The sequence below is a fragment of the Tauraco erythrolophus genome, chromosome 7 (assembly GCF_009769465.1).
Source record: "Tauraco erythrolophus isolate bTauEry1 chromosome 7, bTauEry1.pri, whole genome shotgun sequence".
Lineage (NCBI taxonomy): Eukaryota > Metazoa > Chordata > Aves > Musophagiformes > Musophagidae > Tauraco > Tauraco erythrolophus.
In genome coordinates, this window is record NC_141471.1 from 43,557,929 (window position 1) to 43,574,872 (window position 16,944).

The following is a 16,944-nucleotide window of genomic DNA, read 5'->3' on the forward strand; positions in this document are numbered from 1 at the left end:
GCACAGCGAGTGCCAATACGTGAAATAGTAGCACGGCTTCTTTGCTTTGTGTTGTTTTCTTTGCAAGGGAGAAAAGGGGAGTCTTCACACGAGGGAAGACTTTGTTTTCCTCTTTCTGTTGTCTGTGATCCCACCTGTTGTATGTATGGTAAAAATATCTAGAACTTATAACCCAGCAACAGTACGCAGCCAGAGTCATGTGTGACCGGGTCAAACACACACTCGCTGGAGGGTCATGGCCAGGTTACTAAGTCAAGGCTGGCAAGTCTCCACGATAATGTTTTCTTTCTCTCTCACTCTTTTTCTTTTTTTTTTTTCCTTCTCCCCTTGTCTGTCTTCCAAACAACAGTGTTTTTTTTTTTAAAAAAAAAAACTCGTAACAATGCAAACTATTTAAGCATGACAAATTCAAAGAAGTTTTTTATTAAAAAGAAATTGGAGGGGGGGTTGCGTCAATGATATTTTGGATTTAATTTTATAGTATAGTTTTATGTGGCACATGAAAGAGAGAAATTTGTATTGAAACAATTGAGACCCACTTTCCCAGTTCCTGGCTCTTTCCTGGAAGATGATTAAAAGCAGACTTTTTTTTCCAGACGAGACATAAAAATTAAATGATCTACAGTATATAGTTATTTTTTCAAATGTTTGGAGGCTTATAAATAACTTCTACAATCAAATGCACACATACAAGCAGCAGAGAATCTGGTTCTAATTACTTGTACTTTAGTTGAACTTTGGCGTTTCCTTTGACTTTCTGCCTAATGTATGTGAGCTGTGTGCCTTGCACTCCTGCAGTGAATTCACAAAAAAAAAAAAAGAGACACAAAAAATCCAGACTCTTGTTGGTGCCAACAAAAATGAGGGTTAACGGAATGTTTTGACCAAATGCAACACTTTGCTATTCACCCTAATTAGCTGAAATTGCTGCTTCCCACCAGGGACCCTGAGCTCAGTATTCAAAATTCCCTTGAGGCTATCCAGGAAATGCCATTTGCTTTACAACTTCTTATTCTTTTAAGACTCAACTGTCCAAAGTGTGCATTAACATACAAGCTTAATAATCTCAGTTTCTAGCGAAACGCAAGGCATTTCATAATGCCTGCCTGCTTCTAGTTGGTTGCAAAGTGAAATACCTCCTCCATCTGTCAGCATGGTTTAGCTGGCAGTAAATTAGCTCTCACAAAGCACACTGTGCTTTTAAAGATCTTATCTGCTGCTTTATCTAACCTTTAGAAATATTTCAGACATCTTAGGAATTGTGAAGTGACCGATTGTTGGAGAGTCCCTGTGTGCTTAAGCAGCATTCAGGTGTTGGGTGACGGCACTGAGGCTCTGTTTTCTCAGGTGAGTAGAGACCCTCAAGTGTCACATCTCGCCAGACAAGACAGCAGGGCATGGAAAGAAGTTGCTTTTTTTTTCTTCTCCTCTTTGAATTCTTCCTAAAATTTTAAGACTGCTTTAAAAATGCCTCTTCTGGAAATGTCAACTGTCTGCCCCCCATCCCTTCTTTTTTCCACCTTGCCTGTGCAGGCATTTGTAGAAGATAGTGAGTTCTGCTGTCACACATCCATTAGCCACCAACATGATACAGAAATAACATTTTATACTTGCTGAGCATGAATTGCTGCAGATGCCTGCACTGGATTTCTGCTCTTCCATGCTAGCAACACATACATTTTCAAATAAAGAGTTAAAAAGGCTAAATCCAAGGAAGAATAGTAAGTCAGAAGCCAGAGTAAGAGTTGAACATGTGTAACCTGAGTTCAAGCCTTCTCCAGAAAGCTGTACATCTTACCTGTGATCAAAAGTGAATGTTCCCAAGATGGATTTTCTTACAAAAAATCAAACTGCTTATACAGTTGTTCTACTGATGCAAGTATTAGTTTGAATAGATTATGACCTTTTGTTGGCATATGTATATATGGGTGTTTTAGGGATGGTCTTCTGGTTTGCATTGGCTCTTTCCCTCTCATATACCTTTTCAAATTGTCCAGAAAAAATTCCTCTAGCGGCATTTTCATCTCTTCAGTTGCTGACTGTGTTGTGTATTTATGAACTGAACCGGTTGCTTAATCTCTTCTGGGTATCGCAAGTTCCTGGTGCTTGGCCGAAGCGTGACAGACCTCTGTTGTACATATGTTTCGTGGTTGAAAAACTACTATTGGATGCTAGTGCTTGTTTAGGATGAAATCATCAAAAAAGCAGAAGTGTCTCGGTATTATTCCTCAAAGACTGCTTTCCCCAAACTGAAATCACAGAAGGATTGCAGGAGTGCAGTTGTTTTATTGAATGACACAACCTTGTTTTCCCATGGGGAGCCTAAAAACTGCCTTTTAGACGGACTGGGAGAGTTGAATGAGCTAATATGAAACACATTGTCTGCTGATATTAGAGTTTTAAAGCTAAAATCTTATCATTCCGCAGAGTGATTGGAAGCCACCATAATTCATGTACGAGCACGAAATAGGGCGCAGAATGTTTGAGGCCTCTCAAGGGCATTTGATGAATCTAACTTTAATTTAAAAGTACTAATAGATTATTGATTCAAGCAGGGTGACTGTGCAGAGATCAATAACAGCGCACTCTCTGTCTCTTTTAAATCCCCAAAATTACTGTTGAAAAGAAATGATCATTCTCATCTGTGTTTTCATTAAGAAAAAACTTCATTGAAGTTTGCTTGGTGCAGTAGGAACCTGTAGATTTGTGGTTTGCCAAGGTTGTGGGTATTTAATGCTGAAAAAGGTAGGTATAGTTATTGACATTGTCTTAACATCACAATTGATGGAGCCACACGTTACTTCGCTTTTCTGTTTTTCACAGCCTCATTATTGTTAGATATATAAATAAATTGTTCCCATTGGAAATATATTTCTTTTCTTGGAATCAGAGCCTTTAACACTTCACTCTAGCATTTATTTTCTTCTCAAGAAATGTCTGTCCTTGAAGTTGATGGTAGCTTAACCCAAGTAAAAATGGCAGAAAGGGGCCCTTCTCTCACAAGTAATCAGAAGTTGCGTCGTGCTCTGTGGTGCCCTCTGTGAATTCTGCAGAACAGGAGCTGACAATGAATCATGAGTTTAATACAAATGTATCATCTTTATAATCTGAAAAATATCATGTACAGTAAATCTTGTCTAAGATTTTCCATTGAGTAATATTCTTTAGGGCCTTCTGTTAGTGCTCTTGAGATTTAGCTCTGCTGATAGTGCCTCATATTTCTGGATAGATCTGAGTTCACAGATCCTGTCATATCTGTGTATCTGTTGAAAAGTTAGAGGGATTTATCTGAGAAGCAGCAGAACGGCTAGGTGAAACATGAAAATGTATTGCACATCTACAATAAATGTGAGGAATGATGACAGCACATCACAGAAAACTAATGCAGATGTTTTGGAAAGATGTAGTTCGCATGTCTTATCTTGCATCGTAGAGCTTTCCCTGAAAGGGATAACTGGCTTTTCATCAGGTTCAAAACAAATGACCATCTAGAAATATTAAGGCAATAATGGGATGTGAGGTCGTAATATGTAAGTAGCTTTTTCTCAGAGAGGTTTCCTGATGTTACGAATCCTGAGGTATGTAAGGAAATGTTGCTGGGCTGTGCAAGTTTTACAGATTAAAAAAAATAAGACAACTTATTCAGGTAATTTTGTCTCTTCACGTATGTCCTGATGCATGCTGCTATCCTGCTGTGACAGAATTGCACGTTAGAAGTGTTAGCTTTTGTAGAAAAAGGCAAGAGATGTAAAAGCTCTCCCAAAATTAGGTACTGACTGAAAGGGTACATGCTGCAAGCAGTTTCCCAGTGAAGGCTGATATCCAGCACACGCACAAAGATCCCACGCATTTCAATAGGCTAAAACCAGAACATGAGCCGGATGTTGTCCATTTTTGGAGCCTGGTAAGAGATTCAAGCCCTATATCTGAAGTGAGCTGAAGCTTTTGTGATGTTGAGTAGCTGGATCATGAAATATGATCAAATACTTAAAAATAAACTCTTGAGGCTATAGCATGTAGTCCTGTCATTAGTGGACTTGTTTTAGTTCCCCTTAAATTTTATGAGGAAAGACAAAAGGAAGTTTGTTATACAAAGATATGTCCAGTTTTAGCGTTATACTAGAGTAAACAATTTATTATTTAAAATTCATTCATGAATCATTCAATTATATTTTTTTTTTCTTTCGTAGCGGTTGAAACTCAGAGCACCAGTTCTGAAGAACTTGTTCCGAGCCCTCCTTCACCGCTTCCACCCCCTCGAGTTTACAAGCCCTGTTTTGTCTGTCAAGACAAGTCATCCGGATATCACTATGGTGTCAGTGCTTGTGAGGGATGTAAGGTGAGTGCCATCATCTCCCTTTCTTTTTGTAGGACTGCCTTTAATTTTAGAGAGAGGCAAATCAATGAAGTTCAGTGTGACTTGATTGTCTCCAAAGACACCTGTACCTTTCTTGTGAGAGTTAATTCTGATTCATGGTTAAAGCCAAGTAAATGACCATTGTGCCTGGAATTATTTCCCTTCATAGCTTCTGCTGAAATATGTCTTTCAGGGACTTCTGTAAGTATTGACTGACATGAGAATGTGATTATAGATGCAGAGATAATCAAAGAATAAAGTGAATACGCTTTGAGACTCTTCACTGTCCATCTATCTGTAGGTCAGATATACCCTGAGAACTCACATGGTCATTGTCAGCTCTTAGCCTGGCTTCTTCTGTGTGCTGCTACCTCTGTATATCCAGGGAGTGGAATTTGGGAAAAGGATCTGATCATCTGGAAATTTTTGGCGTAGTCTCTATCTAACTAATCTCAAATCAAATTGGGAATTTGAGGATTAGCAGGTTGGTATTTGCGAAATTTAATCTGGCAGACTACAACGCTGGCACATCTGCTAGCTGCTTTCCGGTGCTGTGATTGTCTGAGCATGAATTGACTATCCGTAGGATCTGGTAATACGATACGACGTTCTAAAGTAGAGAATGTCTAAGGACTAGATACACATCAGAGAAGCCATGTCAGCTAAGCCATGTGCGTCTGGCAATGATTAGAGGTGTACATGCAGTGAACGGTGTGTGTGCAAGGAAGAAGGTAGTGCAAAAAACGCTAAAGAAAAGATATCATAGGACAGATGCTCATAGTTAACTTTATTCGTTATGGTACCCTAATGCAGTGTTCTTTTTAATGATTGAACAAAAGACCTATGATTTTAATCCATCAAATTAAAATACTTCTATAGTGCTTAGTATAGTGAAGATCCTAATGAGTGATGAAAATGTAACAGATGCTACGTTTATATAAATAAAGTTACTAGAATAAATTAATAAAAGGTATTTTGCTGGTTTATTTGTATGAAACATTAGAATATTTTTCAGATTTCACGGTTAGACATTTGTACTTTACTCTTTGAACATGCAACTTCTTCCATGCTACTGGACTTTTGTAGTGATGTAAAGTATCATAGTCCTGGGTTTGTGTCATTAGGCAGGAAAATATAGGATTAGAGTCTGTTTTCTCCCCTATTTTATAACCATAGATATTGAAGTATTGAAAGTAACTAAGCTCACCTCGGTTTTAGAATCTCTTTCTGATACTGAGGTTTTCCTTGGGTATCACATCTGTATTTTTTTCTTTTAGATGCCATGAAACTATTGAAATTTAAGTGTCTGTTAGAAAGAAGTATGGTAAAAATATGCTGTAGCTGATTTCATTAAATATGAAATCTCATCATACTCAGATGCTAACACAGAAATGATGGTGTCATTTGCTCACCCACACATTACCTCTAACCACAGACGTAATTGCAGACTGTGGCGGAAAGGTCACATGTCCCTAAGACTTCATTATTTTTGAAAAATATGCAAAAATATACTATAAGACTTTTATTGGCATACTGCAAAGCATTTTCATAAATAATTAAAGCAAGACCACGCTTGTCAAAATACATGAAGAAATCCATTTTGTATGTGTTAGCCATTATTCAACAACAACAACAAAAATCGTATTCACTTATTTGCTAATTTGCAAGATGGGTAGTTCAGCACTTAACAATAGCTACTGTTAAAAGGAGAAAAAAAAATAGTTACATACAAAACTTGTCAGTCTATGAGAAATACCAAGATTCCAAAGCAGTAACTTGGCTGCTGGAGGCTGGTAATATTTGAGTTAGTTGACGCCAGTTCTTCAACAGATTCGACTAGGATTTTATGAATCTCTTCCACTGATTGAATCAACTTCCTTAGTGAGTGCCAGGAAGCGGCAAAGAACATGATGAGACCACTGAGTCGATCAGTGGTCCCTTTGGTGGACAGTCATGTTCTACATTTGATGTTAGAAGTTGTCTGAGCTTTCAGGTCAACAGAAGTGATGTTCTGCATGACAGCAGTATGTGATCATGGCAGCCTCAGAAACCTCTGTGTTTCCAGTTTCTGCCCTTTCTCTGAAGAATGTTACTCTTTTCTCTTGAGCTCTTTTGGACTGCTTGGTTTGTTTTTCTTTTCCTTCATCTTTGCTCTATGCTTGCTTTCACATACTTGTTTCTTGGTCCTGTACCATAAGAAAGCTTCCACCTTGTACTTATTTCTAACCATCCAAGCTCCTGCCTGTACTCAAGTCTACCTTCATCCTTGGTTCCAACTGTCAGTTCTTCATGCTTCTCTCTGTCTCCAGCCTTCATCTTGCAAAAATTTAGCCAGTTGCTTTCCAAATTTAAATAAACGCTGAGCATTGAGCACTGCCGCTGGGGAAGCCTTGTGTCCTGTGGATCTCTGCCTTTCTGTTGGTTAACCCAGGTTTATTAGAGAACCTGTGTTTCACTGAAGGCTTCTGCTTGATATGGAGCTGGAGTTTCATGCTGATTCTCTGATGAATCAGGGAGCAATAGCAGGGAAGAATTCATGTTACAGCCTTTCGTCTAGTTATGAAACACAAATTTATTTGTCCTTTAGCTGAACATGCATCTCCATATAATTTCAAAGAACTTTATTTTCTTTGAGATTTGGAGTTTCACTGAAGCTGACCAGCGTGTTCAAAAGCTGTTGGGCTGGGGAGAGGCAGCCTCACTTATGGACAGCTGGGTTGCGCAAAGCTCATTCCATAAGAAGCTAGACTAAAATATCAGCCAAATCAAGTAAAACTTCTCCTTTTTTCTCCTCTTTTGCTCTGACCTTGTTGACATTTTCTCTTTCTTCACTCCTATTTGCACTGTTTCTTTCTTCACCTGATTTGCAATTTCTGTTCTGTGATATTAAACCTTAAATTCACTCCTTTTTTTCTCCTGCATTGCATCTCCCTCTGCCCTGAGGTCCTTTTCTCAAGTCTTTTCCTTTTTCCCTTCTGACTCATCTACCTTTCCCTTCGAACTCCTGGCAGTCTAGTTTCTCAAGGGAAACACAAATGGAAAACTCTGTTCATATCATGTTTAACTAATTAGAGCCCCGTTCCTTTTATTTTTCTGTGCGGGCTTTCCCTTGGTTTTCCTCTAGTTCTCCTTCTGTTTCCTTCTTCTTTGAGCTCCAGTAAAACTTCCGTCACAGCGATCATTAGGAGTCTCTGTCGAGTGCAAAGGGACGGCTTTCTGTCCTCCTGGTTTTGGGTTGATGACTGCCTTTGATTCAGCAGGCTTTCTTTTTCCTAGCTTTCAGGGCTCTTTAGGTTCTTCCTCTGCTTTGCTTACTGTTTGTTCAATGTCTCCTTAAATCGCTCTGTATTCTCTTCCTGATGCTGTTCTCTGAGGTTCAGTTCTTTGGTTTTCTGTCTCAAAAGCGTCAGTTACTGACCTGTTCTGTGGTAGACCAGCGGGAGAGTTCATGGCAATATTCTGTTTGTAAAGTGTGTATTCTTAATGGAGACCCTTCCAGCCAGGAGCCATTGGAGAGCTGTGGATGGTGATTATGACCTTGTGATGCTCAGTTTGGGAACCACTGCACTGGCAATTTTATTTGCCCTCAATTGTCACCAACCCATGGATCATTTCCAAAGTTACCCCTATCTCTGACTTCACCCCTGCCGTCTTTCCCTGGTGTGTCCTCTTGCTCACCTCACTGCTACCTTGCAAACAGAGTTCATAAGACAGAACTTTCAGACATCATGCCATGATGACATTTCTGATCTGCAGCATTGTAATTCACACCATTTGTTGTCCTTTTTCCTCCAGACTCTGCCTTCAGCCGCCTTCATTGTCAAACTGTTGCTGTGGTCTTCTCACGTGGTGATTAGATTGGTCCCTTCGCCTCTCCTTCCTTCCTCTTTTCCCACTCACTGTCATCATTGGACCTTATTCTTTTAGGTACCTGGGAACAACCTCCTAACCTCGTTTGCCAAGCACTCTCTCAGTATTCTACGCACCCTTTTTTTAAGTGATTGTTCTGTCTTATTCAATACCAGAGTCATCAGTACTGTGCCCCACTAGAAGAACTGTTCTGAAGCACTTTTTTTTATATACTAGTCTTTTTAGGTTTTTAGGGGCTGGAGTATTTCGTAATATGCACTTATGAACCACAATGAAAGTTTAGGAGGTGTCTAAATAATTTTAAGCTATCTTGTTTTCTAATTTTAGTATGTTCATGCTGAAAGTTTTATTTGTGATTATAGGTTTAGAGTACCTGACTTCTTGCCTTCCAAATTTGCAATTTGAGAGTTTTCAGAAGGTTGATATCCCTAGATTTTTCTCAATTTGGTCAGTTGAATTCAGCAGTCAAGATGTTTTTTGGTGTTTTAAACTGTTTTTTTAAAAAAATAATCATGGCTTTGTGTTTATTTCTGAGTGTTACGCTGCAAACGGCTGATGTGCCTCATAGCCTGTCAATGGCTTTGTATATGTATTAGAATTTCAAAACCAAACTGTTCTTCACAGTGCACTTGTGTTTTTTAAAACATTTTTTAGAATATTCCAGAGCCAGTCCATCTTTTTATGTGTAAAATACAATACATTGACAATATTTAGCTTATTTACAACTTTTCCATTTTGTAAACTGTGTGGCATTTCAGAGGCGGGTTTTGGAATCTACTCATGTGTTTCATGACCTCAGTTAAAGACTTTGGAATTTTTTTTTTTTTTTTCCCTGCCTGGTCTCTGGGTGTTGCTAGATAGCACGCAAACAAATTCCATCCGAAATGAGCAACTTAGATTTATCCAGCTGGTAGAAGTGGTTATAGGGCTGACTCTCACCAAAAGCTCAGCTCTTTGGTCCTGGCGTGACTCGTCTTTGTAGCCGGGTTTGCAGAAAGGGAGGCTGAGAGTAGGGGGCTGGATTCCCCACACAATGCCAGCATTGTGTGGGCAAGAAGGAGAAGCTGGTGTTCTGGCAGCTTCAGCTGTCCCCGAAAGCCTTGTTTCTTGTTCTGGGCGTTTAAAAGATGGCATTCCTCTGCTGGTAATCCTGCCCGGATTCCTGGCTTGAATTCGGTGGGCAGCAAAGATGCCTAGAGCAGTTTCAGGAGAGAAGACAGCACAGCATGTAAGAGGGTAGGTTTACGGTCCAGCAGTTTTGTCTGAATGATCAAGGTGCCTCTCTGCCTATTGTTGATTCTAACAGACAAAAATGTAGATAAATCTGCTTCAATACCAAGTGATCTCAGGTTGGCTTTTATCATAAAAGAAGAATAGCTTTCCTTCTGTCAGAGTTTTCATGTAAAATTGCATAAAATGTGGAATCATTAAATTGAAAGGGTAGCCATGTTTAACATACCTTCAAAGGTCTTCAGCGATGAAAATATGCCTGTCTGTTTGACACCTTCCTGACTCTTAATACATGTTTGTTTATTTTTTTATTGCAAAGACTTTAAGTGGTATGGAAAATGGGCATTGATATAAACCTTAAAATTTAGATCTATAATTCTGTAGGACTGATTGCCACAAAAAAGAGAGGATACATGTGGGAGAAGAAAAGTAAAAAGGGAGAAAATGAAACCGTCTTCGCTTTGTCCAGATTTGTTGGTCCATGTGGATGCTTAGCTTGGGGAGAATAGCTGTCATTTTGTCCAAGCTTTGTCTTACTTGCTTATAGATGCAGTGGGAGGCAGTCCTACCACTCAACTTGAGGCCCAAAATTAATTGCCTGATTTTGAAGACTGAGCTCTCTCTGCAGTTAGTGGAGAGAGAGGACCTCCTCTGATGACTAATTCGGACCATCTAAACTAGATCAACTCTGGGTCACCCTCCAGAGCAGCGTCCCCATGAACTGTTGAGTTAGGTGCCCAAAGCACAAGAGTGTTAGTATTCTCCATGATGTCCCCCACAGTCACGTCCCTCTGGACACTGAGAGGATGGAGGTTCCCCCATGGCGGGCCATGAATCTGTAATCAGCATCGGTCAACAACAATTTTACAAAATGCTTCTGGCAGAGAGTGGAACTGGTTTTGAATTTATTTACTTGAAGTTTGATGGCAAGGATATTACGCTTTGGTCTGCAAGAAATGCTGATGAGTGGCCTAAAATATTTAAGATTGTCATAGCAAAGTTCCCTTTATGGAACAGTGTCCTTTGAGACAGATGCCTTTTTCTTTTAGTAATGTCTCTTACATCACGTGAGGACAGATTTGTATTTTCTTAGGCAGTTCTGGGATTGTAAAGAGTTCTTAGACGACAGTTCTTTTTGATAACACCACTCTTGCACATGTTAGCTTCTAGCTATAATGTAATTATATTTAAGCCTATGTTTATGCCCCTTTATTGGGAGTTAAGGATCCAGAGGAATTTTCTCCGTTACCTAACACTAAAAAGTTAAAGCAAACTTCATAAAACCAGCTAATTAATATTCCATATATTTGTGTGTCTTTGTTTTCCTGACATGTTTTAATCACCTTCAACTGAAACAAAAAGTAGGAAATGTAAAGTTGAAAATACATGCACAGTATGATTTGTATGAGGGAGAGAAGTAGTACTGTTTGCAGCAATGGAATTGTAAATGCTTCTGTTGGTTCAAAGAAAAATATAGATCAGCTTGAATGATCGAGCTGTATTCGTCTCCATTTAAGCTGTATTAGTAAGTGACGGTGCCAGCAGTAGAGATGCATGCTGTCGTTCATGTGCAGCTATGAAAAATTCCTCAAATCATGGAAAATTGCTCCTAGTTTCAGCAAAATCAACAATCATTTTTTAGGAGGTAAAAAATGTATTTTGCGATACATTTCTGCATACTATTAGTATCATCTGTTCTTAAACTGTAAGCACTTTGCAGCATAGCAACGTTCAAAGCCATTCGTTTGCAGAAAGCAGTGCCATGTGCAGAAAGACACTAAATGAGTTGCAACTGATTTAAATGCAGTACTGAAAACCTGGAATTTTTATGTATTTCATACTATCAGAGGAGACCTGATTTTTTTAATGCTGACTTTGAAGTTTTAGTTTTTAAAATAACAAAACTAGGAAAGCCAGGTGTCTGTTGAAAAGCTGGTATCTGTTTCAGTAAGTTCATAATTAATTTTTCTCTTTTTTTGGAAGATAAAACTTTTGCCAGATGCTGAGTTTGTTTCAAATTTTTGAAGGATGGAGAAGCTTATGTTTGTCGGAAGTCCACTGAGAGCAAGTAAATATGATGAAATAGATGAGATCGGGAACAAAAATTTTGTCTTATATTTTGAAATCCCTTTCTGGGTTGTGTGAATGACGTGAATGAAGAAAAAAACCTTAATTGCCAATTATAACAGATAACAAAACCAAAAATTGTGTTGTGCATTTGAATGTCATATTTGATTTCTAGTGCTTTGGGTCCCAGTTGTGGCTTATACATCTGCTGCTCCCCTGCACTGGGCTTCTGGAGCAGAGAGGGACAAAGAGCAGCAGTGTCTGTAGGGGAGTATAGCACATACATCCACAGCTGGTCTTCCTCCTATCCTACCCGTTGCCGTCAGTCATAGACCAGGGATTCATCTTGAGCTGTGAGGACAGTTGATTTTACTGATTACTTTAGTTTTTTTCTGGCAGTGGTGCTGGTGCTATAGAAGTAGAGAGATGATCCCAAATTACTTTCTAACCGTGCTAACCATGCTGCTTCGGTTATTTGCGAGCACAAGGGCTAATGTCCTGTGGAAACAGGAACTGGAAACTACTCTCATATTTTACATAAACTGTCAAATAACGATGTATAATTGTTTGGCTTAAATCTTGCACTCCCTTCACATGCAAAATTCCTGATACCATCAGTGAAGGCTTTCTCAAAAAAGAACAGCAGCATCAGACTCTTAAACTATGGTGCATTGGTGACCAGCCACGTTTTGGGGCACTGCTTTGCTGTGCTGTGTACCTGGAAGGTTTCTGGATGTACCAAGTAGTGCTCCTCCTGCATGCGGCCATCTCCCATGGATGGTTTGGATGCAGCCATCCCCTTTCAGAGGCCGAAGGAGTTAACTACAGTAGATGTGGACTTTCCCATCATACGTCATCCAGCCATAGTTCCCATGACTGTTCCCAAGAGCATTTCCTACTACAGATGTAGCCTTCATGCCTATTGACCTTGCGTATCTTTTCAGGGTCTTTGGCCAGTAACCAGTCCATAACAGCGACCATTTTTTCATTATTATTACTATTAAACTAAAATTGTTGAGTCTTACTCTTCTGGCAGTGTCTATTCCTTTCTATATCTGAGAATACACACTGTAAAAAGAAGAAACTTCAAATTTACCTGTGTGTGTACCTGTTGTTACTGGAGCTGGATCATGGTTTCTTGCACCAGGGTGGGCACAAGAATCCTTGTAGACATGTTTTCACATTTTTATCCAGCTTTCACCTGCCCGTAGCTGTTGTAGCTTATTAGCCAGATGACTGAGAGTGCTGAGTTTCACACCAGAGCAATAATGTGCACATGATTTGCAGCAGCTTCAACAGAATTCGGTAAATGATACACACGTGTAAAAGTGCTGTCTGTGCAAATCACGTCATGACGTACCAACCGGAGATGCCAGAGCAGGTGGGTTGCGATTCAGGCTGGTACGCTTGCCTGCTGGGAAGTCCCCTGGTTTGCATGCAATGGATGTGGGGTGTGTTTTTATTTTCCTTTAAGTAGGTTCTAATGGATTTTACTTTTTCAGTTTTCTTCACTGGAGACAGGGGAAAACCTTGTATTTTGTTCTCATCTTGTCAATCTGTTTCATAGCTCTCCATTAGCTTAAGGACCACATGCGACCCTTAATTATAGATGTGGAGTACAGGCTGTCCTGTGCACACCCAGAAAGTTGTTACAGTGTAGGAATAAATGCAGCTTTCCATGGTGTTTAATTCAACATTTTATAATACTATCTTTCAAAGTATTGTTTGCAGAGGTAATTCAGCAGATAAGGAAATATGGGTATCTGAGCAAACATCTCAGAAATTAAATACTCCGAAATTTTCTATTAACAGTAATAGCCTACCTTTTTTTATTCTATGCCATATTTGTTTATACTTACTGAACAAAAATTATAGATGTACAAAATGACAATGAACTAGCTTTCGTTTTTTACAACTCTGGAACTTTTTAAAAAGAAACTGGTTAATGAGACATTGATAGAGAAGGGTATATAAGCAATTATCTGTTGAATTTAGATTTAGGATAGCTTGCTATACCTCACAAGGAAGTGCACTGTTTTCCCTGGAAGAAAAGAGAGAAGAGAAGAGTTGAGTTTACCGAGCGTGGTTCTGGCTGAGTGTTGACTTTGCTTGTGAGATGGTTGGGGTCACTCTGCTGCTTGTGTTAGACATCTTTTTAAATTGTAGTTTGCATTTTTCCTAACAAGTACTTAAAGATTTTCTGATTGACACATCTTAGAGAAGTAAATCCAAAATTAATGGGTTTTGTAAGTGTACAAAATGGAATTATACTTTATCGAATTCTGTTCACTTACATGTTAAGTAGATATTCAGATGCTCTTTGTTTGCTACATATTTTGAATTTATTTTGAAAGATACACTTATCTGTATTTTCTGGTTATCATAAACCACCACTCAGTTCATAAGTGGTCAGCTTCCCAAATTGCAGAAACACTTTGATTGGCCTTGGAAAGTGACCTTCTGTTGCTCTCTGCGCTTACTGACTGACCTGCTGATAGAGGCAGAGGTTCTTTCTATCGCGAATGAAGTGTTCCTTTGAGGAAATTTCCTAAAGGGGTGTTTTCTTTAGCGTCTTCTGGAAGTGTAGTGCAGTTGGATTTGCAGCATGGATCCCAGAGCTGTTCAGCTTTGCAGAGCTGCTCTTCATAAAATTTCAGTCTTATGCTAAAGCAGGAAAGACAATTGGATGTAATTTTCCAAGATTCAGTATTTCTAATACAATTAGCTTTACAGATTCTTTCTTCGATTTCTTTATTGTATACATTCTTTGTTTTCTTCCCCCTGTAAAACAAAACAAATGCCTTGCTAACAAAAACTTCCATTTTTGAATAGCCATTCCAAAAACCATAAACTGACGAAGTTAAGATTATACCCATGTGCCTATCTTTCCCTCTTTATATCTGGATTTTGCTTTAGCCTTTAAGTATGGGTACGTTGTTTCTTGAGTTCAGTGTAAAGGACATACATGTTGTGTCCTTCTTCCTATTTTATATTATTTATTTATTATTTGTATTTTGTATTATTCTGATTATTTCAGAGGAACTTCCCATATACTCCCATATTCTCCTCCCTAGAGGAGACATCTCTAGGTGTGACATCTGTGCAGCTCAGTACTCCGCTTATAAAAAATTCTTGCAGTGTTAAAGAAGCTGTGCATCCAGTTCTGTAATTGGTAGTTTGGGTATATTGGTGTAGTAACTGTTTAATTGGTATACTGCTGCAGCTGGTCTGCCGAATATTCCGGGTCCCTACTCGTAAATTGTTCTTCCCTTCAATAATATTCAGGAGTCCCCACAATTTCCATAGCTCAATTCAGGAGACAGCTGAGAAGTAGAAAGACATTTTTGTGTATAAAGTCCCTTATGATTTCACATGGCCATGCTTAAAATTTCTCATTTAATATATTTTAGTGGGAAGAGTTACTGTGCAATAAAAACTGTATCATAATACCTACATTTAAAGGGGAAAAGGTATATTGCTTCTGGATCCCCTGTCTTGAATAACGGATACATAAATTACGAGGTGAGAGGGCAGTTGCAAGTAGTGCCAAAAAACGTAGATTTGGTTGGTTGTAAATGCAGTCGGTGATTTTGCCCCAGCTATAGCGAACCTCAGCAACTGCTGGGGACCCTTCCAGCACCAGAGGGGAGAGCCAGCAGCCCCCAGCCACGGCACGTGAGCACAATCTGCCGTCGCCTGGCGGCCCGGAGACTGATCAAATGCTTATGGAGCGAGTTTGTTCCTGTTTCAGAGTCTCTTTAAAAAGCGACAATTTAATGGGACTCATTACTGTCAGCTGTGGCCGGTTCCCTCTCCCTCCTCCCAGGTGCTTACCAGGGAAAGCAGAGATTTATGACTGTGGAGTAGCCACTTTGATGGGCTACTGTTCACTCCTCCCGCAAGTGTCCCGGCTGGCTGCTCTCCAGATGGATCTTCCCAACAGGGGAGAGGTCTCCCCCATCTCTGGGGTGCTTGGCTTGCTTTGAAGCCTCATGCACCTGTGATAAATATATACGTAAATTATTAGGTCCTCGCTTCACAGGAGTGTGCTGTGATCCTCATGTGCTTTCTGCTGGTCCAAAAGAGTGGCAGTGCTCTGGATTTAGAAAGATTTAAGCAGAGCATTTCAGAGAAAGCTCTACAGCCCATAATTTTTTACATAAATGAGCACTACCACTTTTTTAACTTCTTTTTTTTTTTTTTTTTTTTTTGATCAGGGGATCAAGGCATTGCTTAGACACCACTGCAAATGGTCTTAACCAGTCCGCATTTATCTGTAGTGATGTACAGTGCCTGCTACGTCTACAGAAACAGAAGTGAAAACTGTATTTTTTTGCAAGGGAAGAAGAAAGGGAATGTTAAGTGAACAGGAGAGATGGAGAGATGCAAGCACAGTACCCAGGAGCCAAACGGATGAGCTAACTAAAAAGACTTCTTGTCTTACCCCAAGTCCATGTGATTTTCGTAAACTGAAAGAATGATCGTCTTGTGATTACGTGAGCTCTGTGCTTGAATCTGGCCATTGACTGAAGTCTGGCACGGGAGGGAGAAAACAGGAAAACATCTTGCTAAGATTTTCCTGTGTTAGATTAATCAGCCCCAGTTCATTCACTCATCTCTGAAAGGTCGTGTTTTCTCATCGTCAAAGCTGCCCAGCCCCAGACTCTCGCTTGCTTCCTGACGGCTGGGCTGAATGAACAGTGGTGCCCAACGCCGGGCAAGGTGGAGGCAACGCTGCGTTTGTCCTGTAAGCTGTGATGCTTTTTCAGCATCTCAGTGTGACTTGTGTCGGGGTTTGCAATGAGATACATACCTCTGATTAGCGTCACCTTGAGAGCCCTTATTGCTTGGAGGAACTAGTCAGTTGATTCCTCTGGCTCTGTTTGTGCAGTTGCTAATCCCTTGCCCTGGCACAGACTATATTTCATCCACCTTTTTCAGCCTGCTTTTCCATGGTGTTGAGACTGTTTTGACCATGTACGGGAAGCGAACAGAGGGGTATGGCCACCATCTCACTCTTAAAATTGGTGGGTTTGCTAAGCTGGTCCAGCTCCAACTCATCCCTCTGCTCTCGCCTTCGGTAATGAGTTTCAGCTGCAGTGTGGAAGGTAATTTTCATTGTCTACTGCCAGTACTAGAGAGCCAGACTTGCATATTTCTGGGTGTTTACTTGAGCTCCGTTTTCTAGTCTCCAGGCATCCGACTTTCACTAAACTCTACGTTTTACAAGGTTTTAGTGGGAAGTTCTCTATTAGCAGTATTTCTTCATTGCTGAACACGGGGGAATGAGAGTGTAGCATAAAGTAGTAAGTACAAGGTATTACTTGCCAGGTTTCAAGAGATCTGATAAACATATTTGTTTAGTGATCAGTTGTCAAAACTAAGAGAAAAAATAAAATTGTGGGGAGATAATGAACGTG

At 39.8% G+C, this 16,944-nt stretch overlaps 1 protein-coding gene across 4 annotated transcripts in view; it reads left to right on the plus strand.

The window, feature by feature from the left end:
- The window catches only part of RARB (retinoic acid receptor beta), a 192,317-nt gene that overhangs the window by 121,372 nt on the left and 54,001 nt on the right, over positions 1–16,944 (plus strand). For all 4 annotated transcript variants that reach the window (XM_086614247.1, XM_086614248.1, XM_086614249.1 and 1 more), the window contains one exon: positions 4,191–4,339. In XM_086614247.1, the coding sequence (XP_086470373.1) occupies positions 4,191–4,339 (149 nt within the window). The remainder of the gene's footprint in view (positions 1–4,190; positions 4,340–16,944) is intronic.